At 33.2% G+C, this 19,093-nt stretch overlaps 1 protein-coding gene across 1 annotated transcript; it reads left to right on the top strand.

Moving 5' to 3' along the window:
• The first annotated feature begins 10,215 nt into the window (after positions 1–10,215).
• On the top strand, positions 10,216–18,512 carry LOC124840887 (V-type proton ATPase subunit C-like). The gene is made up of 11 exons (XM_088093042.1): positions 10,216–10,441; positions 10,526–10,594; positions 10,679–10,806; positions 10,914–11,013; positions 15,487–15,554; positions 15,840–15,981; positions 16,177–16,293; positions 16,499–16,624; positions 16,975–17,058; positions 17,149–17,228; positions 18,044–18,512. The coding sequence occupies exons 1-11, from the start codon at positions 10,328–10,330 to the stop codon at positions 18,144–18,146; spliced, it is 1,131 nt and encodes a 376-aa protein (XP_087949168.1). The 5' UTR covers positions 10,216–10,327; the 3' UTR covers positions 18,147–18,512.
• The last annotated feature ends 581 nt before the right edge of the window (positions 18,513–19,093 follow it).

Here is a 19,093-nt window from a genome sequence, read left to right as displayed (position 1 = left end):
ATTAAAATGAGTACAACGGCTAGTTTTTCAAATCTGAAACCCCCAACGGCTAGTGTTAATCGATTATTCTCAGGAATAATCGATTAACTAATCGATTATTATTAGCTTTAATCGATTATTACAGGGGCAATTGGGTTTTCAGTGCCAGCCTCGTTTTAATCGATTAAAACTGGGTTTAATCGATTAAAACAGCTTGTGGATGATTCTCAACAGTAAATAAATCAAATATAAATTACAAGAATCAACCCTAATACATATTTGAGCACAATTACATCAACTTTGATTATTATAAAAGCTTTATAAAATACAGAGATCTTCAATTTGTCTTTATGGATCTTGACTTGTGCAAATCTGTTCATCATCAAAACTTCATCTTTGATTTTTGCTAACAATTATAGCAATTTAGCATGGTGTCAAATCTACCTAACATATCAGTCACATAAGTCCAAGGGTTTTTAACTTTAATTGAGAATTTAGTTTGATTAAAGTTAGAAACTTTCATATAATTAAATGTGTGTTTTCCAATAATTGAGAATGTACTTTGATTAATGGTAAATTTTTTAACAAGAATTAATCAAGAATGTACTTTGGTTAATTATCTTTTTACTTGATATAAGAGGTAAAAGAATAGAAATGATTAATATTTAATTGAGAATATACTTTGGTTAAATTTACTATGATTAATCTACAAAGTTCTTACTTTTAATGGAGAATGTACTTTGGTTAAGAGTGAGAACGCCAACAAATTAATTAAGAATTTACATTGATTAATTTGAAAATCTAAAATAATATTTAATTGAACAATAATCTTTAGATAACCAATGATAAATCCTATTTTGAAAAAGGAGTGAAATCAACCTATTTTCTTTATCATTGTTTTTTTTTATCTTTTTAAATCTCTTTATAAATTTCTTTCTTTCTATCTTTTGTTACTTCGTTCTTTAATCTTTTCTTTATCTTTATCTTCTTTATTATTTTACTAACCTTTTTGTATAGTTTTTATAAGAACTAATTTGTTAAGAATCAATTTCGTATTTGTTGGGAGATGACTTATGGTTGAATTTACCCTTTCTATTTTGTTGGCTACTATCTTAGCAATATTGAAATTGCTATAGTTTAGTAGTATTAATTTGATCGCGTTATTAGCACCACTACAAAGGATGAATTGGAAAACACTTTTTATACCATTTATAATTAAAATCGGTATAGAAATTTTTCTTGTTTATTACAAAGATGTGGTCGCGTCAACTTTTTATACAAGTTATAATTAGAATCAATATAGAAAGTTTTCTTATTTATTACAAAAATGTCACCACATCCACTTTCTATATTGGTTATAATTATAGTTGGTATAAAATATTTTCTTCTTATTACGAAAATGTGACTGCATCCACTTTTTATACCTATTATAACTACAAAGAGTATAAAAAGTGCTATCTTATTGAAAGTTATGTCATCTATACCTGATAGATTATAACAAATATATGTTAAAAAACGTGACTTAACGCTCTAAAAAAATTGGCATTGCACACACGGTCACTACACACATAATGCAAAATATTTCTCCCTAATAAAAAAAACTTGATGCACTCACATGCTAAAATATATTTCTCGGATAAACCTACGGAGGTACTTTTCATTAATCCAAGAGTGGCTTTAAATAGCCTTAACTCTAACAGGGGTCGTGGGCCTTTTACAAAGTAATATTAATAACTTTCAGCAAATATAATATCCTATGAATTCTAAACTGCCCAGAGTTTTCCTAATAAAAGCAAAAGATAGATTTCACTACTAGAATAATAACCAAAATATTAAATGCACAATATAATTAAAAACTAACAAAATTACATTTATATCCCTAAATTTTTAAAGTTTATCTAACAAAACTCCCCATAAACTTTAAAATCATCCTTTCTTCATCCCGATCAACTTTTTTAATTTATGAAACGATGTTGGCAACTTTAAATTCTTCATCTTCTGCACCTGTCAACATACATATTATATGTACCTCATTAGTGGAATTATAAAGGTCATTTAGACTCCGAAATTTTGGTCTTATAGGATCGTCTTCTTCTTCATGATGTTCATCCACCCTTTCATCCTTGATCTCCGGACACTCGGTATTGTCATTCGAGTCCTCTCCCCTAGAAATCATGCTTTCTGAAGGCTTTTCCTTCAAGTCAACCCACTTCTATTCATTATTTTTATTTACTTGGACATCTCAGCTTACCAGAATTTTGCATGAGACTGGGTTATACAACTTGTAAGCTTTTGCCTGTTCATCACAGCCAATGAAAACACACCTCTTGCTTTTGTCATCAAGTTTCGTTTTGAGTTGACTTGGGACATGTCCATAAGCTATGCTTCCGAAAACTCTAAAATGTTTGACACTTGGCTTTCTTCCACTCCATGTTTCCCGTGGTGTCATTCCATCCAACTTTGAATGTGGGCACCTATTTTGTACATATATAACACACTGCACAGCCTTTTCTCGAAACTCTTTTGGCAAATTTTTCCCTTTAAGCATGGTTCGAACCATATCAAGAATAGTCTATTCTTCCTCTCTACAACACTATTTTGTTGACGTGAATATGGAGTTGTAAGAAAACGCCTTATCCCCTGCTCTTCACAATACTCCTTAAAGTTTGCTTATGTGAATTCACCTCCCCTGTCAGATCTTAACGGTTTAATTTTCTTATTAGTTTCCTTTTCCACCATTAGTCTGAACATCTTAAATGCCCCTAGTGCTTCTGACTTCTCCTGTAAAAAATACACTCAAGCTTTTCTAGAGAAAACATTTATAAATGAGATGAAATACCTTTTACCACTGAATGAGCTAAGAGTAATAGGTCCACATAGGTTAGTGTGTACCAATTCGAGTTGCTCTTTTGCCTTTTACATGGTCGAGTTTGGAAACTTCGTTCTTGACTGTTTTCCAAGCAAGCATTCTTCACAAAACTTCTTCTCAAATTCTATAACAGGTCCTTGAGAGCTCAGCCAAGCTTCCAAAGTTAAGGTGTCCAAACCGAAAGCACCATATCATTGCTTCATCTTTCATGTCTACCTTCAAACACATCTCCTACAAAATCTGCAACTCCAATTTAAACATTCGATTTTTCTTCCTTCTTACCCTGGTTACAAGATGACCATTTTTCTCCTTCGAATACTTGGTCCTTTATTAAAATTGAGTTACCTTTTTCCAACAATTGACCCACACTTAAAATATTATTCTTCAGCTTAGGAACATAGTAAACATCTCTAATCTCTCCAACTCTTTCATCCTTCTACATATGTCGGATTGTTCCACGCCCCTTCACGACCACTCTGGAGTCATCTCCGAAAGACACAAATTCGACCTCCACCTTGGTGAGTTCATTAAAGAGAGATTCATCTCCACACATGTGATTGGTTGTTCCAGTATCTATATACCATACTGAGTGGGTAGAAATCTCCTCACCTTTTTTATTTCAAGCATGGTCCAACATCCGAACTCTGAGATCTTTGACATCAACAAAATTCCCATCTTTTCTTCATCTTATTCTTTGTAAGAAGGTTTCTCTCACTTTTCTTCTCGGCTCGACAAAATTTTGTAATGTGACCGAGCTTACCACAGTTGTAGCCCTTCCTTGATCTACATTCATTTGCATAGTGACCGTGATTGCCACAGTTAAAACACTCCACTTCTAACTGATATCCTCGATCTTTCCCTTGTCCTCGGTAATGCCAATTCTACTGACGAGTTTGCTCTTAATTGCCTCGACCACGTCCACCTCGTCCTCGTCCTCCTCGTCCTCTGCCTCTAGGACCTCCACTCTGATTATTCCAAGTTTCGTTCGATCGTTCTTGATCGTCGGATTCCCTCTTTTTCTTCCTCAATTCGTGGGCTTTTAATGATCTAACTAACTCCTCCACAGTGAGAGTTGATAAATCCTTTGTTTCTTCAATAGTGACCACAATACTTTCAAAATCATCCGTCAAATTTCTCAAGATCTTTTTCACAACCCGGTTAGGAGGAACCTCTTCTCCGTTCATTCCGAGTTGGTTGGCCATCTTCTGCACTCGAGTTATAAACTCGACAACTTCCTCCTTTTCATCCATCTCCACATGTTCAAACTCTCTTCTGAGAGCTTGTACTCGGATATGCTTCACGCGAGTATCTCCTTTGTATGCCACCTTCAGAATTTCCCATGCTTCTTTTGCTGACTTTGCATTAGCTATTTTCTCGAATCCATATTCATCCACTACATTATACAGAAAGTACAAAGTCGATCTGTCTTTCACTCGTGTCCTTTTCAATGCAATAATCTGGTTCACTATCTGATACTCATCATCTACGGATTCATTGTACCCCTCCTCCACTATGTCCCATACATCTTGGGATCCAAGAAGAACCTTCATCTGCAAAGACCAATTGTCGTAATTGATCTTTTCCGACAATTGTGGCATACTCATTCCGTTGAATACATTTGTCATCTCTCTCACAAAAAAAACTCAAACACTCACTTTTTCCCTCACGGTGTTTGACTTTCATCTCTCTATTTTTTTCTCTCTCGGTACTCAAAAAGTTGGTACTACACACACGACCACTACACACATAGTGCAAAATATTTCTCTCTAATAAAAAAAAACCTGATGCACTGACACGCTAAAATATATTTCTCGGATAAACTTGCGGTGATACTTTTCATTAATCCAAGAGTGACTTTAAATAGCCTTAACTCTAAGGCTTTGTTCACTTGGAGGAGATGATTTAGGGGGAGTGAGTGGATGGATTTGAGGATATTTGAGGGCAAATTTTTTGTTGTTTATTTGAATGGATTTGGAGGTAAGTAAGAGTGAATTTAGAAGTAAAGTTTGTGAGAATTAGTGTAGGATTTGATTGATGTGACAGATAAAAAAAATATTCAATTGATAGAAATTAAAGATTACTAAAATGTCCCTAGTTATAAAATTAATATAAAATTATAATTATTAATGTTATATATAATTATAAAAATATTTAAAAAGAAAAAAGAAAAAAAATAATTTTAAAATGTAAAAAATGAGTATTTTTGTAAATTGAAATAATTATTTTTAAAATATAATATTTTTTAATATAATTTACCACCTCAAAAGAAAATATAGGTTAAAAATTCAAAGACCAACGAGTCAAAAGCATACAACAAAGTAGGAGGCAAAGAAAAGATGTATAGAATCATTGATTCTATATGCAGTTTTTCCCTGTTAATGGAGAAGAATGGGTCCTCGAGAGTGATCGAGAGGGACCTTGAACTGGTGATCACGTAATTGGAGTTCGGCATGGAGTACCAGTCGCCGGTAAAGTGCTCCGGTGAGAATCCCACGCTCTCTCAAACCTAGAAAGGCCCGTACAAAATTATTAAAAAAAAATGAATTGAAGATAGTTTTAAAACACAAGGTAATAATGCTTACAAATAGTGCAACCGAAATTGCATCCTCTAGCTTCGTCACATATGATGGCGCCTCCACCAAGAAGTTTGCAACACAAATGTGCTATAAGAAAACCGAAAACATACCACTCTAGGACGAAATACAGCGTGTAACGTGAAGCCAAACTGTAAGGGAATCGAATACAGAAAAAATAGAACCGAATACATAATGTTTTTACTCTAGGGAATCGAATACAAACACAGGGAACCGAATACAAATCCCTTTGTATTTGTTTGTACCGTAGGAACTGAATATAGATGTTGTGTAATCGAATACGCCTCTGTTTTTCTTCATCTTCAACCACTCCTCTTCATCTTCTGTTCAAGCACTTTGGAATTAGTTATTTTTACATTAGAATTGAATATGTTATTTGCACATTATATTTGGACGTGGTATTATAAGATAAGTCAAGGAAAAATGTGACTTTTTAAACACAATCCCTCTAAATCTCAGCACATTAGCGAGTGATGAAAAAGTTATTCATCCCGCAAATCACTTCAAATCAGTCTGCACATATCTTTTAAAACGAACATGCAAATCAGTTTAAATCTTCGCTCGTAAAACTGATTGAACAGTTAAATCTCTTCATGTGAACACAATCAACAAGACCGTAGGCCTTTCATAAAGTAATATTAACAACTTTTAGCAAATATAATATCCTATGAATTCTAAACTGCATACAACTTTTCTAATAAAAACTAAAGATAGATTTGACTACTATAATAATAAGGTTTAATGTTTCGGTAGGTCCCTATTTTCGTCCAGAATCTCAAATAGATCCATTCTTATTCGGTGTCTCAATTGGGTCCTTATTTTTGTAAAATTGAAGCAATTAAAGGCTTGCCGTCAAATTGGAGAAATGACCGTTTAAGATTGGGTTACGTGGCATGGTCAGTGTATTGTTTAATCAGACGTGGCATTTGTTTAATCAGATGTGGCATTAAAAAGAAGTTTGAATTGTATTTTGTATTAAAAAATGGATTGCAAAGAGGGAAAATCAGATTTACATAAGGGCAAACTGGGCAAACCCCTTTTCTTCTTCGATTGGAAGTGCAATTTCTTCAACACCATCAACCTGCGCAACAAAAAAATCTGCAGTCTCTAGTATGGCTAGAGCCACATGACTCTGGAAGCAAGGTTCAGTTTTCTTCTAAATACCCCAATGAGTGGCATAAATCCTATCCAACATACACAATCCATGAAATTCGTCCTCAATTGCTTTCAATACCAACACTGAACTGAATTCAATCTTCCATGGTTCCATATCTTCTACAAGTGAGGTACCAACTCACCCTCTTCATCACTCTCAAGCTCATTTTTCACCTGCATCAAAAACCCCGAAGCTACCATTGTTATCTCATGCAGACACCATCGAATTGAAGCTGGTTCTTCACCGCAACCCTCATAAAGAAAAGGCTATCTCCAGTAGTAGGAAGATGAGGTGTGACAGATTGAGGCGGAGAATTGTGGTGGGAGGTGGTGGCGTGGTGTGTCGAACATCCTGAGTGAAGAGAGCAATTCGACAATGACTAACGGTGGGAGAGGAGACTAGTCCTCACGACTTCGACCGGTTATTGAGGATGGTGCCGGCGGTGTCGATCCTAGTTCGTGCCGGTGACGTTGCAGGGAGAGACAAGATTTCTCTCTCGCGTGGAAAAAGGAGGACGAAGTTTGGGCTGCTCCGTCCAGCGTGGGTGGCATCATCGGTGACGCTCTTGGCCAGTAAAAGGAAGGCGCGATGGAGGGTAGGGGCTGCCGCGTTGGAGGTTGAAGGAAGATGCCTTCCTTTCTTTCCCTTTTCGTGCATATCCCTTAGGATTTTAGGGTTTTGAAGAAGAAAAGGGGTTTTCCCTTAAGAAAATCTTATTTCCCCCCTTTGTAATCCATTTTTTAATACAAAATACAATTCAAACTTCTTTTTAATGTCACGTCTGATTAAATAATACACTAACCATGCCATGTAACCCAATCTTAAATGACCGTTTTTCCAATTTAATGGCAAACCTCTAATTGTTTAAATTTTACAAAAATAAAGACTCAATTGATACACCAAAGAAGAAAGGACCTATTTGAGATTCTTGATAAAAATAGGACCTACCGAAACATTAAACATAATAATAATAACCAAAACATTAGACGCAAAGTATAACTAAAAACTAACAAAATTACAATTATATCCCTAAATTTTTAAAGTTTATCTAACAATATAAATATAAACAGTTCTTAAATGTTTTCTAAATTTAAATAACAATTTGTTTCTGTTCTTGGCTTACCATACAACACCAGATTTGGTATTGTTCATGCATTTTGCTTAGGAAAATGACACTTGAACAACCATTTTTGACAACATTTAGACACGCGCACACGTGTCAAGATCTGAGTGGTCCATTTTCATTTAATTTTTCCAACTGGACCACTCAGATTTTGACACGTGTGCGCGTATCTAAATGTTGTCAAAAATGGTTGTTCAAGTATCATTTTCCTTTTGCTTATGGCTGAGGTTCCCGTTCTCGTGGATTGTGGTATGATTAATCACATGTACTGAAACTGTAAAAATATAACTCAGGTTTATGGAAGATCGTGACAGAAAGTTGTACCAATTACAATCTTTATTTTCTAAATGATTTTGAATCTTTGATGTTTTTAAATTTATTTATGGTCTATTAAACTTTAGATTTAATATTCATCTAAATTTATTCTTTTCATTTGTAATTTCAATACATGGTCCTGTACTCAGGTTAAATATGGAAGCTTTATTTTAGGACCAATTTTTTCACAAGTGCTTCATCAGTTACCCAAATGGGGTTGCTTTTATTATATGATACTCTTTTGTTATTTTTATTGTTATACATGCTTTGTGTTGATCCTAATTTTTGTGTCTTGTTCTCTCATTATCATTGACAGGAATATGATTTCTGAGAAGGCAAAACTATTCTTTTTGTGTGTTTAGTTGATTGATGAAGGGTAAAAAGTTTGTGTGATAAATAGAGCAATGTAATTAGAACATGAAACTATACAAAATTGTTTACTGTAATAGTTGATGTAATAAGATAATATTTTGTGGTTAGGAAAAGCAATGTAATTAGAACATGAAAATTAGATTTTTTGTCATAAGGGTGTAATTGTAAATTACCGAACTGAATATTTTGTGTGGGTGTTTTTATTACTATTTTATACCGTAGGTATATTTTTTTATCATTTGTATTTTATTTTATCTATTATTTTATTTATTACTAATTATTTATTACAGTTACGTATAAATATATATTTTTAATTTCAGTAATTATTTAATTTTAATATTTTTATTACATATATGTGTTTACTAGAGTTTTATATAGTAGATATATTTTTAATTTCAACAAACTACTACCGTTTTAATTAATTTTAATTATATTTTCTATTATTTGTAATTTTTTATTTTAATATGAAATATACAATTAATTACTTTTATTACAATTTTACATCATAAATATATTTTAAATTTTAATAACTGTTACACTTTTCTTTAAATACAATACTATTTTATTATAAATATATTATCATCAAAACAAATTCAAACTTATTTCTTCAAGTTTAATTATATTATTTTTCTTAAAAAAATGAAAATAAAATTAGGAAAAAGAACACCCTATGTGTATGCAAGGGTTAGAAGAGTTTATCGCTAGACAAATTAATTAAAAAACATTATACATCGTTTATACAATATTTAATATAAAAAAATATAAGAAGTCATTCTATCCACTTATTAGATTAATACATTATAAATATATATATATATATATATATATATATATATATATATATATATAATAATAATAATAATAAAGGAATATAGTAATATCTCATATATAATTAAGTTAGTCTAATTAGACGAGTGTGTTATTAGCTCAGTATGACAACATTAACTATACAAATTTATTTATATATTGATTGAACGAATGTTAGACAAATTATTTTATATATTAAGTAAATAAATCTAACAATGCATAAGTCTAACATTACTCATTACTCTATTCTATATAATATTTTTTAAAATTATTTTGCATAATCTATCTATGAATTTTTAAATTAATTATTCTTTTATACTTTTCTGCATCTTCTAATCTTTCTATTTTTTTAAATAGTGTACTAATTTTATATATTTTACTCTTTACATTTTTTTAATCGTCTAACTTTTTGTACTTTTTCTAGCATTCTCTAATATTTTTATTATTAAAATATTTATTATTTTTTTCTTTACTTTAAATCTCTTTTAATATCATTATTAAAAAAGCTCACAATCACACGAGCATGCCCGAGTTTTGTTAGATTTGGTTGGATGTATAATGTTAAATTTTAAGGAGGTAGTCATTGAACAATTTATTTGTTAGAGAATAAATGTTTTTTTTATTTGGTTATTATTCATCCTAATATTAGATTATAATTAATATGATCGATTGTATGATTAAATATATATTCTCCAATACATATTTTCTGACAATGTCAACAGTTTAAGGATAACAGATACATTTAACTCTAAATTTTACTATCCACAAATCTATTTATAACAATAAAATTGATTTTTTTTTTCATATTATAAAAATCTTAATCTAAATACTATATCTATAATTATACATAATTACCCCCGCATCATCATAAACTATTAACATTATATTAAATGTAAACTTGTAGAAAAATCTCAATTATTTTGACAGTGTCCATAATTAAAATTGAAGCCTGTAATAAGGGAGGGATAAGGAAGCAAGGAAAGATATGTTAGTAGTAGCAGGGGAGGTGGGACATATTTTCACTAGTCGTTTTGCTTAGGTGCCAATGCGTTTTGGTGTGTGATTGCTTTGTGATCCGATCAGAGCAGCGGAAGGAAAGAAGGAAGGTAACAATGGCGAGTAGGTACTGGGCAGTGTCTCTTCCCGTCCACAACTCCGCATCTCAACTGTGGAACCAAATTCAAGAACGAATCTCCAAACATTCCTTCGACACTCCTCTCTACCGAGTAATATACATACTCTCTCTCTCTCTCTCTCTCTCTCTCTCGTTCTCTCGCGATTTTTTAGCATCTTATATTCTTTGTTCGCAGTTCAATATCCCTAACCTCCGCGTTGGAACCCTAGATTCTCTGCTCTCTCTCAGTGATGACCTCGCCAAGGTAACTCAACAATCTGCCGAAACTCTATTTTTGCTCTGATCTCGCTTCTCGATTTGCTCAACTGCTTCATCTGGTATGTTTAAGTCGAACAATTTCGTGGAAGGAGTGACGCACAAGATCAGGCGCCAGATTGAGGAGCTCGAGAGAGTTTCTGGTGTGGACAGTGGCGGCCTCACCGTTGACGGTGTCCCCGTGGATTCCTACTTGACTAGGTTTTGCTTCCCTTTTGTTGCACCATTTGCAATCAATCTCTGATTTGTGATTGTTCTTGTTTGTTCGAGTCGCATTTGTTTATTTTTGTGTTTTTTTATTGGTCCAGGTTTGTTTGGGATGAAGCCAAGTACCCCACCATGTCGCCTTTGAAGGAGATCGTGGATGGTATTCACAGTCAAGTGGCAAAGATTGAGGATGATCTCAAGGTTTGTTAGATTTGTGCCCTTTTTTGGAAGCAGTTATATAGACCTTATTTTGACTTATAGTGTGAGCACTTGTATAATATTTGGTAGAGCACTTGAAAATAGCTTATGATGTTACACGATAGCTTGTAAAATCATCCTATAGCCTACATATAAAGCAGTTTAACCTCTTTTGTTCTTCAATTATAATACGACCTTAGGATATGGGCAATTTAGCACATGGTGGCTCTTTTTTTTTTTTTTTTTTTTTTTTGTTGTTATTGCTGGCCTTTGTATCGCTGAATCATTCCATGTTTATAGTGGCATAGCGACTAGTGAGTTATAATAACTTTTTTGCTTAACTTACGGATAACTTGGGTTTTGGAGATTGGTTGGTATGTTTGTGGTTGTTCTCCATGTATACGGTAGTTAATAGCGTGCCTTCGGAAAGCTTGTTATTAGTGCAGGATTGTTTTTCCTATTTAAATTTGTGCTTAGGGAGAGGGGAGGAGGGGTTCTCTTTGCTTAAATTAAGAATTGGTGTTAAGGCAGGACAAACTTGACTACTCTGAATTAAAAGGTCTTTGTTATAATTGTACAAATAAGGTGCACATTCTTTGTAACCACGACTATCTAGATTATGTATGTATTAGTCGGAACATATTTATTTATTTCCGTATCATATTTATCAAAGGATATCAAATCTTCTTTATTTTTTATATTAATTCTATTTTATCAATATAAATAATTTTAGTTCGATGTCTTTATCTTTCCTATAGCTTAAATATCTAAGCTTTTTCAAAATTGTATTGGCTCGCAAACCCATTATCTCTTGAGGATTTTATTTGGTGAACCTTTCACATGTTTGTGCACACTATTCTAGCATCGTAGTCGACGATTTTTCTTGTAACCTCCATCTTCTCACTCTCATAACTCTGCAACTCCCATTGAAGTGTGTGACCATGCCTGATGGTCGATCAACTTGGGCCAAGTTCACCTCCTTTGTGACTTTGGCCCTATGGTGGTGACTTCATTGGAGTTCATTCAGTGGTTTGATCTAATTCTCTCTCCTTGGTTTAATTTATTGCTTCTTTCTATACAATCACTTTCCCACCATTGTCAATCTTTCTTCATCAATACTATATAACTCTACCATAACTTTGAATGCTTCTCCAACACCATTTCAGGTATATCAATGTCACCCATAGCCTATTAACACTCTAGTGTGAAACCCATCTCCGATGCACAATGATATACTGGAGGTCATGCTTAATTCTTCTCAGACACTATCTTTGTACTAAACCTGGTCTCCTCATTTGAAAATAATTAGTCTATTGCAATTTCAAAAGGTATACATTCTATTGCAACCTTTTTCTGCACCATATTAACCTTAGTTATAATTGATATTCCACCACACATTATGCTATTTTGTCCTTATTATCTATTTTTTTCCTATTCTTACATTTCCATTTGGAGCTTTATCTCACCCCTAGTGACAACTATGGCAATCAAAATTGCAATCCAGAGTGTAAGATTGTACAAGTCTACAATCTTCTTCTCCCTCTTTGATCTCGTGTCACCTGAAAGTCACAATTTTGGTTGGATTGCATTGAATTGCCGTTGTAAATTGCAACGCTCGTGGGAGCGGTGATTCTCACGATGTTGTCCCCCCAATGGTGCCTCTTGTGAGCTTGAAACTCCCCATGATGATGCCTCTTGCAGCCTTGATGTTTGGAAGATGGAGACATCATCACTAGGTTTGTTAGCTCTAGTGAACAATTCATTGACATATTCACCAAATTACTTAGGGACCAAGGATGAATCATATTTGTAGCAAGTTAAGCACATACAAGTTATATGTTCGAACTTGAACATGAGTGTTATAATAATAGAAATAAGGTGTAAATCCTCTATAATTAGGAATATCTAGATTATATTTGTATAATTAGGAACAATTTTATTCATTGGCGTATCATATTTTTATTATTAAAGAATAACAAATCTTCTCCTTTTATTGTAATGATTCCATTTTCTCAATATAGATGAAACACCTGTGTTGTCTAAGAAATGTATGGTTTCACCTAAATGTCTCGTATAGTTTAACAGTGTTCAATTAAGAAGGAAAAGTGACGGACTCAACCATTCATATATCAATATTTAGATTCCTCACATTTCCTCCCAACGTGAACCCCATATTTTAGATGGTTGAATCCACGAGGAATATGCAATTTAATCAATTGTGTGTTTTTTGTTTACATTAGTATGCTGTGTGCTTTTGGCTTACCTGGACTTTAATTAAAAGTTCAAACTTGACATCTGATTGGGCAACCTTTTCTATGGTGCTGCTATCAAACTATCAACTATGGTGAGTGTTAGATCCTAGAAATTTTAATAATTAGAAACATATACAAAAATGGTTAAATATTTTAAGTAAAAAGATGAAACTATTTATTAGTTATAATTTAAAGGATTTATTTTACTTTAAAGATATTTTCTAAGAGATAGGATTTAGTGAATAATCATTCAATTAGAAAAAAATATTATTAGATATTAGTTTATATTCTTGGATATTGTTATATTGTTACTGTTAGATAATAATAAGTGAGAATGAAATATAGTATTTTCCTTAGAGATATTAGGCTTATAAATATATGATAGAACAAGGTTAAGGGGAAAAGTTTTAATAGAAATGGTGGCAAGTCAAGGAAGAAGGGAGAAAATTTTAAAGATTGATTTTTGAAGGGGCTAAAGGAAGAAGTGAAGAGTAAGCGACAGGGGGGAGCTTACATTCTTATTTTTTTGTTTTCTTTCTTGCCTTCTTGTTTGTATGTGATGTAGTATTTTATGAGTCTAAGTTGTGGAGTAAATGTTATTTATTATGATTGTGATGATATGTTAATATGTGCTTGTTTGAAAACATAAATGTATGCTTGTGTGTGGTGGCTCAACAAAAGGTAGGTGACTTCCCGTAAGACTTATAGGAGAGCGGTGGAAAGTGGAACCTGAGGACTCTGCCCTGGGAGAGAGGGGGAAGTGGATGTCGTCCATAAGACTCTTAGTGAATAGGAGGGGTTTTAGCTCCACAAGAGCGAATAACTGGTAAACTTTGTGTGGTGGTAGAACTCGTGAACTTTGTCATTATGTCTCTTTGAGAGCGCAGTGGGAAGTGAACTCCATCCGTACGACTTCGAGAGCAGTGAGGTGTTCTAGCTCTTGTGGTGAGTGAATGGCTAGTTCGCTACGTTTGTGAGTTGTAGTTGAGAACTTGATATTTGCTTAGTTCTCAAAGAACAGGAAGGTTGAAAACTCTGAGAGGGTGTAACAACTGATAAAGTAGTTTATTAAGTGACTTTGTTAGCTGATGCCTTGCGTTGAGATCATTTGTGGGTTGAACTAGTATGTGAGGTCACGAGTGGTTGCATGTTTTGAGTCAAGATATGATCATGGGTTGGGTTAGAATGTTGGTTGAGGTTTTATATTGTTTAGTTGTGAATTGTGATTGTAAGGTTGGGTTTTTGTATGTTAGTTCATCCTTTTATTTTGGTGGTTGTGGTTTCCACTAGCGAAGATCGTATTTTATATGGGAGCAGATGATAGTCAAGTGTTAACGAAGATGCATAGTGCTAGAGAGGGAGGGTGGTTAATAATGGGAGACGTTTGGAAAAATCTTTTAGTCTTATATTTTCCCTTTTCAATAGAGTTTGTCTATAAAACAATATATTACAAAAAAAATTGTTTATTGAGATTTCAAATAAGAGAGAGAGAAATAAAGTTTTATTTTAAATTATGTAAGTTGTGTTAATTATAGATTTTAGTAAGTGGAAAAATGGGGTGTTAGAGTGAGTTTCTCAATTGTGTAACACGATAGGTTGGTTTTGTAGTCAATGCAAGGAAAAGGAAAAAGTCTTAACCTGTCAATCACACTTGTGATGATGGTTCATCATAATATAAATGACTAAGTATTCACCTATATCTGTTTTAGCTTGCAGAGTCGCAGATAGATAATCATTGTTCTCATGTCTATCACCTTCCTTGTCGACCTCTATCAGAGTTATAGACCCTTCATACTTTATGTGACTTGTATTTTGAGGACCTTAGTTTGTCCAGTATCATACGGTAGGCTCATTGCTAAAATATTGCATGAGGTAAGCAGGATACGCTTTTATTGTGTCTAATTCTCAAATACCGTCTGGCCACTTTATGTGGTGTATTTTACTTTGATACTGTCCTGGTCATCATTTGTGATATTGATTAGAGCGTGGTCTCTCACTTATAAATAACTTCATTATAGATCCTCAAGTCCCATGACAATTTATTTTAATCCATGCCCACCTTGCCCATTAATTACAAGAGACACCACTAAAGTTGTTTCTGTCGAACCAGCTGTTAGTTTGGTTCTTATCTGAATATAGTTCATTAAAGAAAAATATCCTTGCTTATTTTGCGTGTTGTAAATTTTATTTTATTTGGCCCTTGAAATTTTGTCTTTCATTCCAGGTTCGTGTTTCTGAGTATAACAATATTCGTAGTCAGCTTAATGCTATCAACCGAAAGCAAACTGGAAGGTGTGTGGATGTTGTTACGACTGATGTTGCTTTCAAATGTAGTACTGTCTTTGGTGCTTAATACAAGACACTTTAGACTAAATCACAAATAAAATTTTAGTTTACTTTGTCCATTTCTTAAAATAATGTTTCAAATGCACCATATTTACCCTTGTTTCTAGTGATTTTAGAATCCTCTTCTCACTTTTTATTAATAAAATCACACACACTAATGATAAAATGTCTTTTATTAAGGACTGGTGGGAGTGTGTTCTATTTCTTTACTGACCTACTTGACTCTTTCAGCTTAGCAGTCCGTGATCTTTCCAACTTGGTTAAGCCGGAGGACATTATAACTTCAGAAAATTTAACTACCCTCCTTGCAATTGTTTCCAAGTATTCACAGAAGGACTGGCTTTCAAGCTACGAAACATTGACAAATTATGTGGTAAGCGGTACAGTATTCTCTCACAAATTTGAATTTCTTTTGCTATTTCCCTTGAATTATTGTTGATGGATCTTAGTGCAAAATCCCTGTAATTAATCTAAGTACTCCAATTATGTTTTTGACACTGTTAATAATTTTGAGCTTCTTTCTTTGCATTTTTCCTTATTCTGATTCTGTTTAGGATAAATATTTTAGGTCCCCAGGTCTTCTAAGAAGTTGTACGAGGACAACGAATATGCTCTGTATACTGTAACACTCTTTAGTCGAGTTGCAGATAATTTTAGAACTAGTGCACGGGAAAAAGGGTTCCAAGTAAGTATTTTTATTGATATAGATATATACTGTCTTAAATTTGTTAAAATTGACAATATCTGTGTTCTCTCTTGGATTTTAATCCTGCCACTTTCTAATGGAAATTTCTGGTATGAAAGAATGAATGATACCTAATGCCAAGTGTTAGGATCAATTCATGAGTTGATAAAAGGTGCGTAATTTAACTTCATGCCATTGTATTTAGATTCGTGACTTTGAATACAGTCAAGAAACACACGAGAACCGAAAGCAAGAGTTAGATAAATTGGTACAAGATCAGGAAAGACTGAAGGCTTCTCTGTTGCAATGGTGCTTTACCAGTTATGGAGAGGTATTAATTTCTTTTACCTCATTTAATTTGTGGAAACACCTTAGAATATTATACGACAGGATTTACTGGTAGTGGTACAAAATAGAGGATGCTATAGAAACATGCTTAGTTAAAGTACTATTTTCAAGGTGGACTTCTTATACTTTGGTGTATCTTTTTCTGTACTATACTATCTGGGACTGGCATTTGCAGTATGGTCCTAAGTTTCTCTCCTAATTTAGTAGAGCATTTGTTGACCTTAATTTTTTTATCTTGTTTTAGCTTTTTTCCACTAAACAATTATTCTTTCCTTTTGATTCTAAATTGTCATGGTTCTTTCTCACTACCTTTTACCATATATTTTCCCATAGGTTTTCAGTTCCTGGATGCACTTTTGTGCTGTGCGTTTATTTGCCGAGAGCATTCTGAGATATGGTCTGCCACCATCTTTCTTGGTAATATATACTCTATTGAAATCAAAGTTCCATCTAATACCCCCTCCTCCCTATTTTCAAATACTGGTCACTGAGCATTTGGTATTCCAGGCATGCGTTTTGGCTCCGTCTGTGAAATCTGAGAAGAAAGTGCGCTCTATCCTTGAAACGTTGAGTGATAGTACAAACAGGCAAGTGGCTTATCAATGGCTATGGTGTATTAACATTTTAGAATTTACAGCCCTTGGTAAATTTACACTCTGCCAGAGCTAATTTACAGAGGCACACAGCAGATGGATTCAAGATCTATGTTCTTTTTTTGGTTTTGCTATGGGTCATCTCAATCCTTGAAGTAAATAAAACATATTGTTTGTGTTTTGTTCAATATATATTAAACTTGTTCAAATAGACAAAAAATATGGTACTGGTCTGTTTGCAGTTTCCAATGAACAACAGCTGTTTAAAACATAGGAAGTTGTTGATAGTAGCTTGTTATTTGAAATATTGAAGCTTTTATGTTCTCTCTTGAGATTCTCTAAATAAAAATAAGAAAAAATGTAGATTGAGATGGTAGAAAATGTTACGAATGCGAATTAAATATCTGATCTTTCTTTTTCATTGTGAGTGGTGACAAAGTCAATCGTGTGTGTGAAATGAAAGGAGTGGATTTCTATCGTTGTTAGTACGAATGATTAAGATTCAAATGTCGAGTCAAATTAAGCAGATGGTTTCATTAACAAAGTATGTGGCATGTCTATAAGAGAGTATCCCAACTTGAAAACTTTTACACTATTCTTTCGGATCTTACCATGAAGATTCATTCCTTGTATATGTGCATATTCTGATGTCTCAATTTGAGTGCTTCTGTTCCTGTACTTTGACGAACTTGCTTTCCTCTCACTTTTATACATACAATATTTATTTGTTTAATTTAATGCACACTATTGCCTCTTAATTTGTTTGACAACTTTACATGCTGATATTGTATCTTTGAAATTGTGTGCAGTGCATACTGGAAGATTGAGGATGACGTAGGTACTGGGATGGTTGGCCTTGCAGGTGATTCCGATGCTCACCCTTATGTTTCTTTCACTATCAATCTTGCTTGAACACTCAGAAACCTGCCCTGGCTCATAATTTAAAGCTCGCTAAGGTCTCCTTTGGTCAGCAATAATGCCAATGCAGAAAGAATTTGAAGATATTGTACATTACGATCATTTTTCATTCTTTGTTATTTATCTATACTATAACTGAAGCAATCAAAGTTTGAAGAGGGTCGTATGAATTATAAGGGTGGCGTCTAGTGCCTGAATTGACCATTAGCAATTTGTATTGTTTGGTGTAAGTTTTATTGTATGCGATTATGTGAACTTGGATAGGTGACACTATTGCTCATCCCTTTAGAGAATAATACAGCCCTTCGGAGTGTAATAATAAACTGTTGTTCCTACGCAATAATGTTGTTTGTTGTTGTACTTCTCAAATTTAAACTTCTTTTACTACCAGCAGTTACATTATTTGATTTTTAAAATTGACATTTTATGTTCGGTTTTGACATTTATAGATGTTTTTTCCTATTTATGCCAGCTGAATGCGGTTAGTTATAGCAGTTTTCTTAATCAAGTATAGACGTATATTTTACAATCAATTATTCTAGCGTGCCAGTGGATGTTTAGATATTACTTGGGAGAGTATGATATTACTTTTGCTATAATAATTTGTTTTACATTGTCTTGAAATTCAAGAATACACTTTTGAGAAATTGTTGATTTAATTATTCTTTTTTTTAAAACCTATTTATGTCTTTTTGGTATTTTGAATTATTTGGACGTGAGTGTCACATGTAGCGAGCGGTTGGACATACATCAAAAGAAAATAAAAAACACTTTTCTTTTTATTTTTGAAAATTTTTATTTAATTTATTTATTTTTCTTTTGCAAAAAAGTTGAAAATGAATGTCAAGTGTGCGAGCAATCAAACTGACCTCAAAAAATAAAGAAAAATATTTTTTTATGATTTTAAAACAATATTTGTGAAAAGTGAAAATAATGTCTAT

This window comes from Vigna umbellata, chromosome 6 (genome assembly GCF_029865625.1).
Source record: "Vigna umbellata cultivar VRB3 chromosome 6, Vumbellata_1.0, whole genome shotgun sequence".
NCBI lineage: Eukaryota > Viridiplantae > Streptophyta > Magnoliopsida > Fabales > Fabaceae > Vigna > Vigna umbellata.
This window is presented reverse-complemented; position numbering and strand designations above follow the sequence as displayed.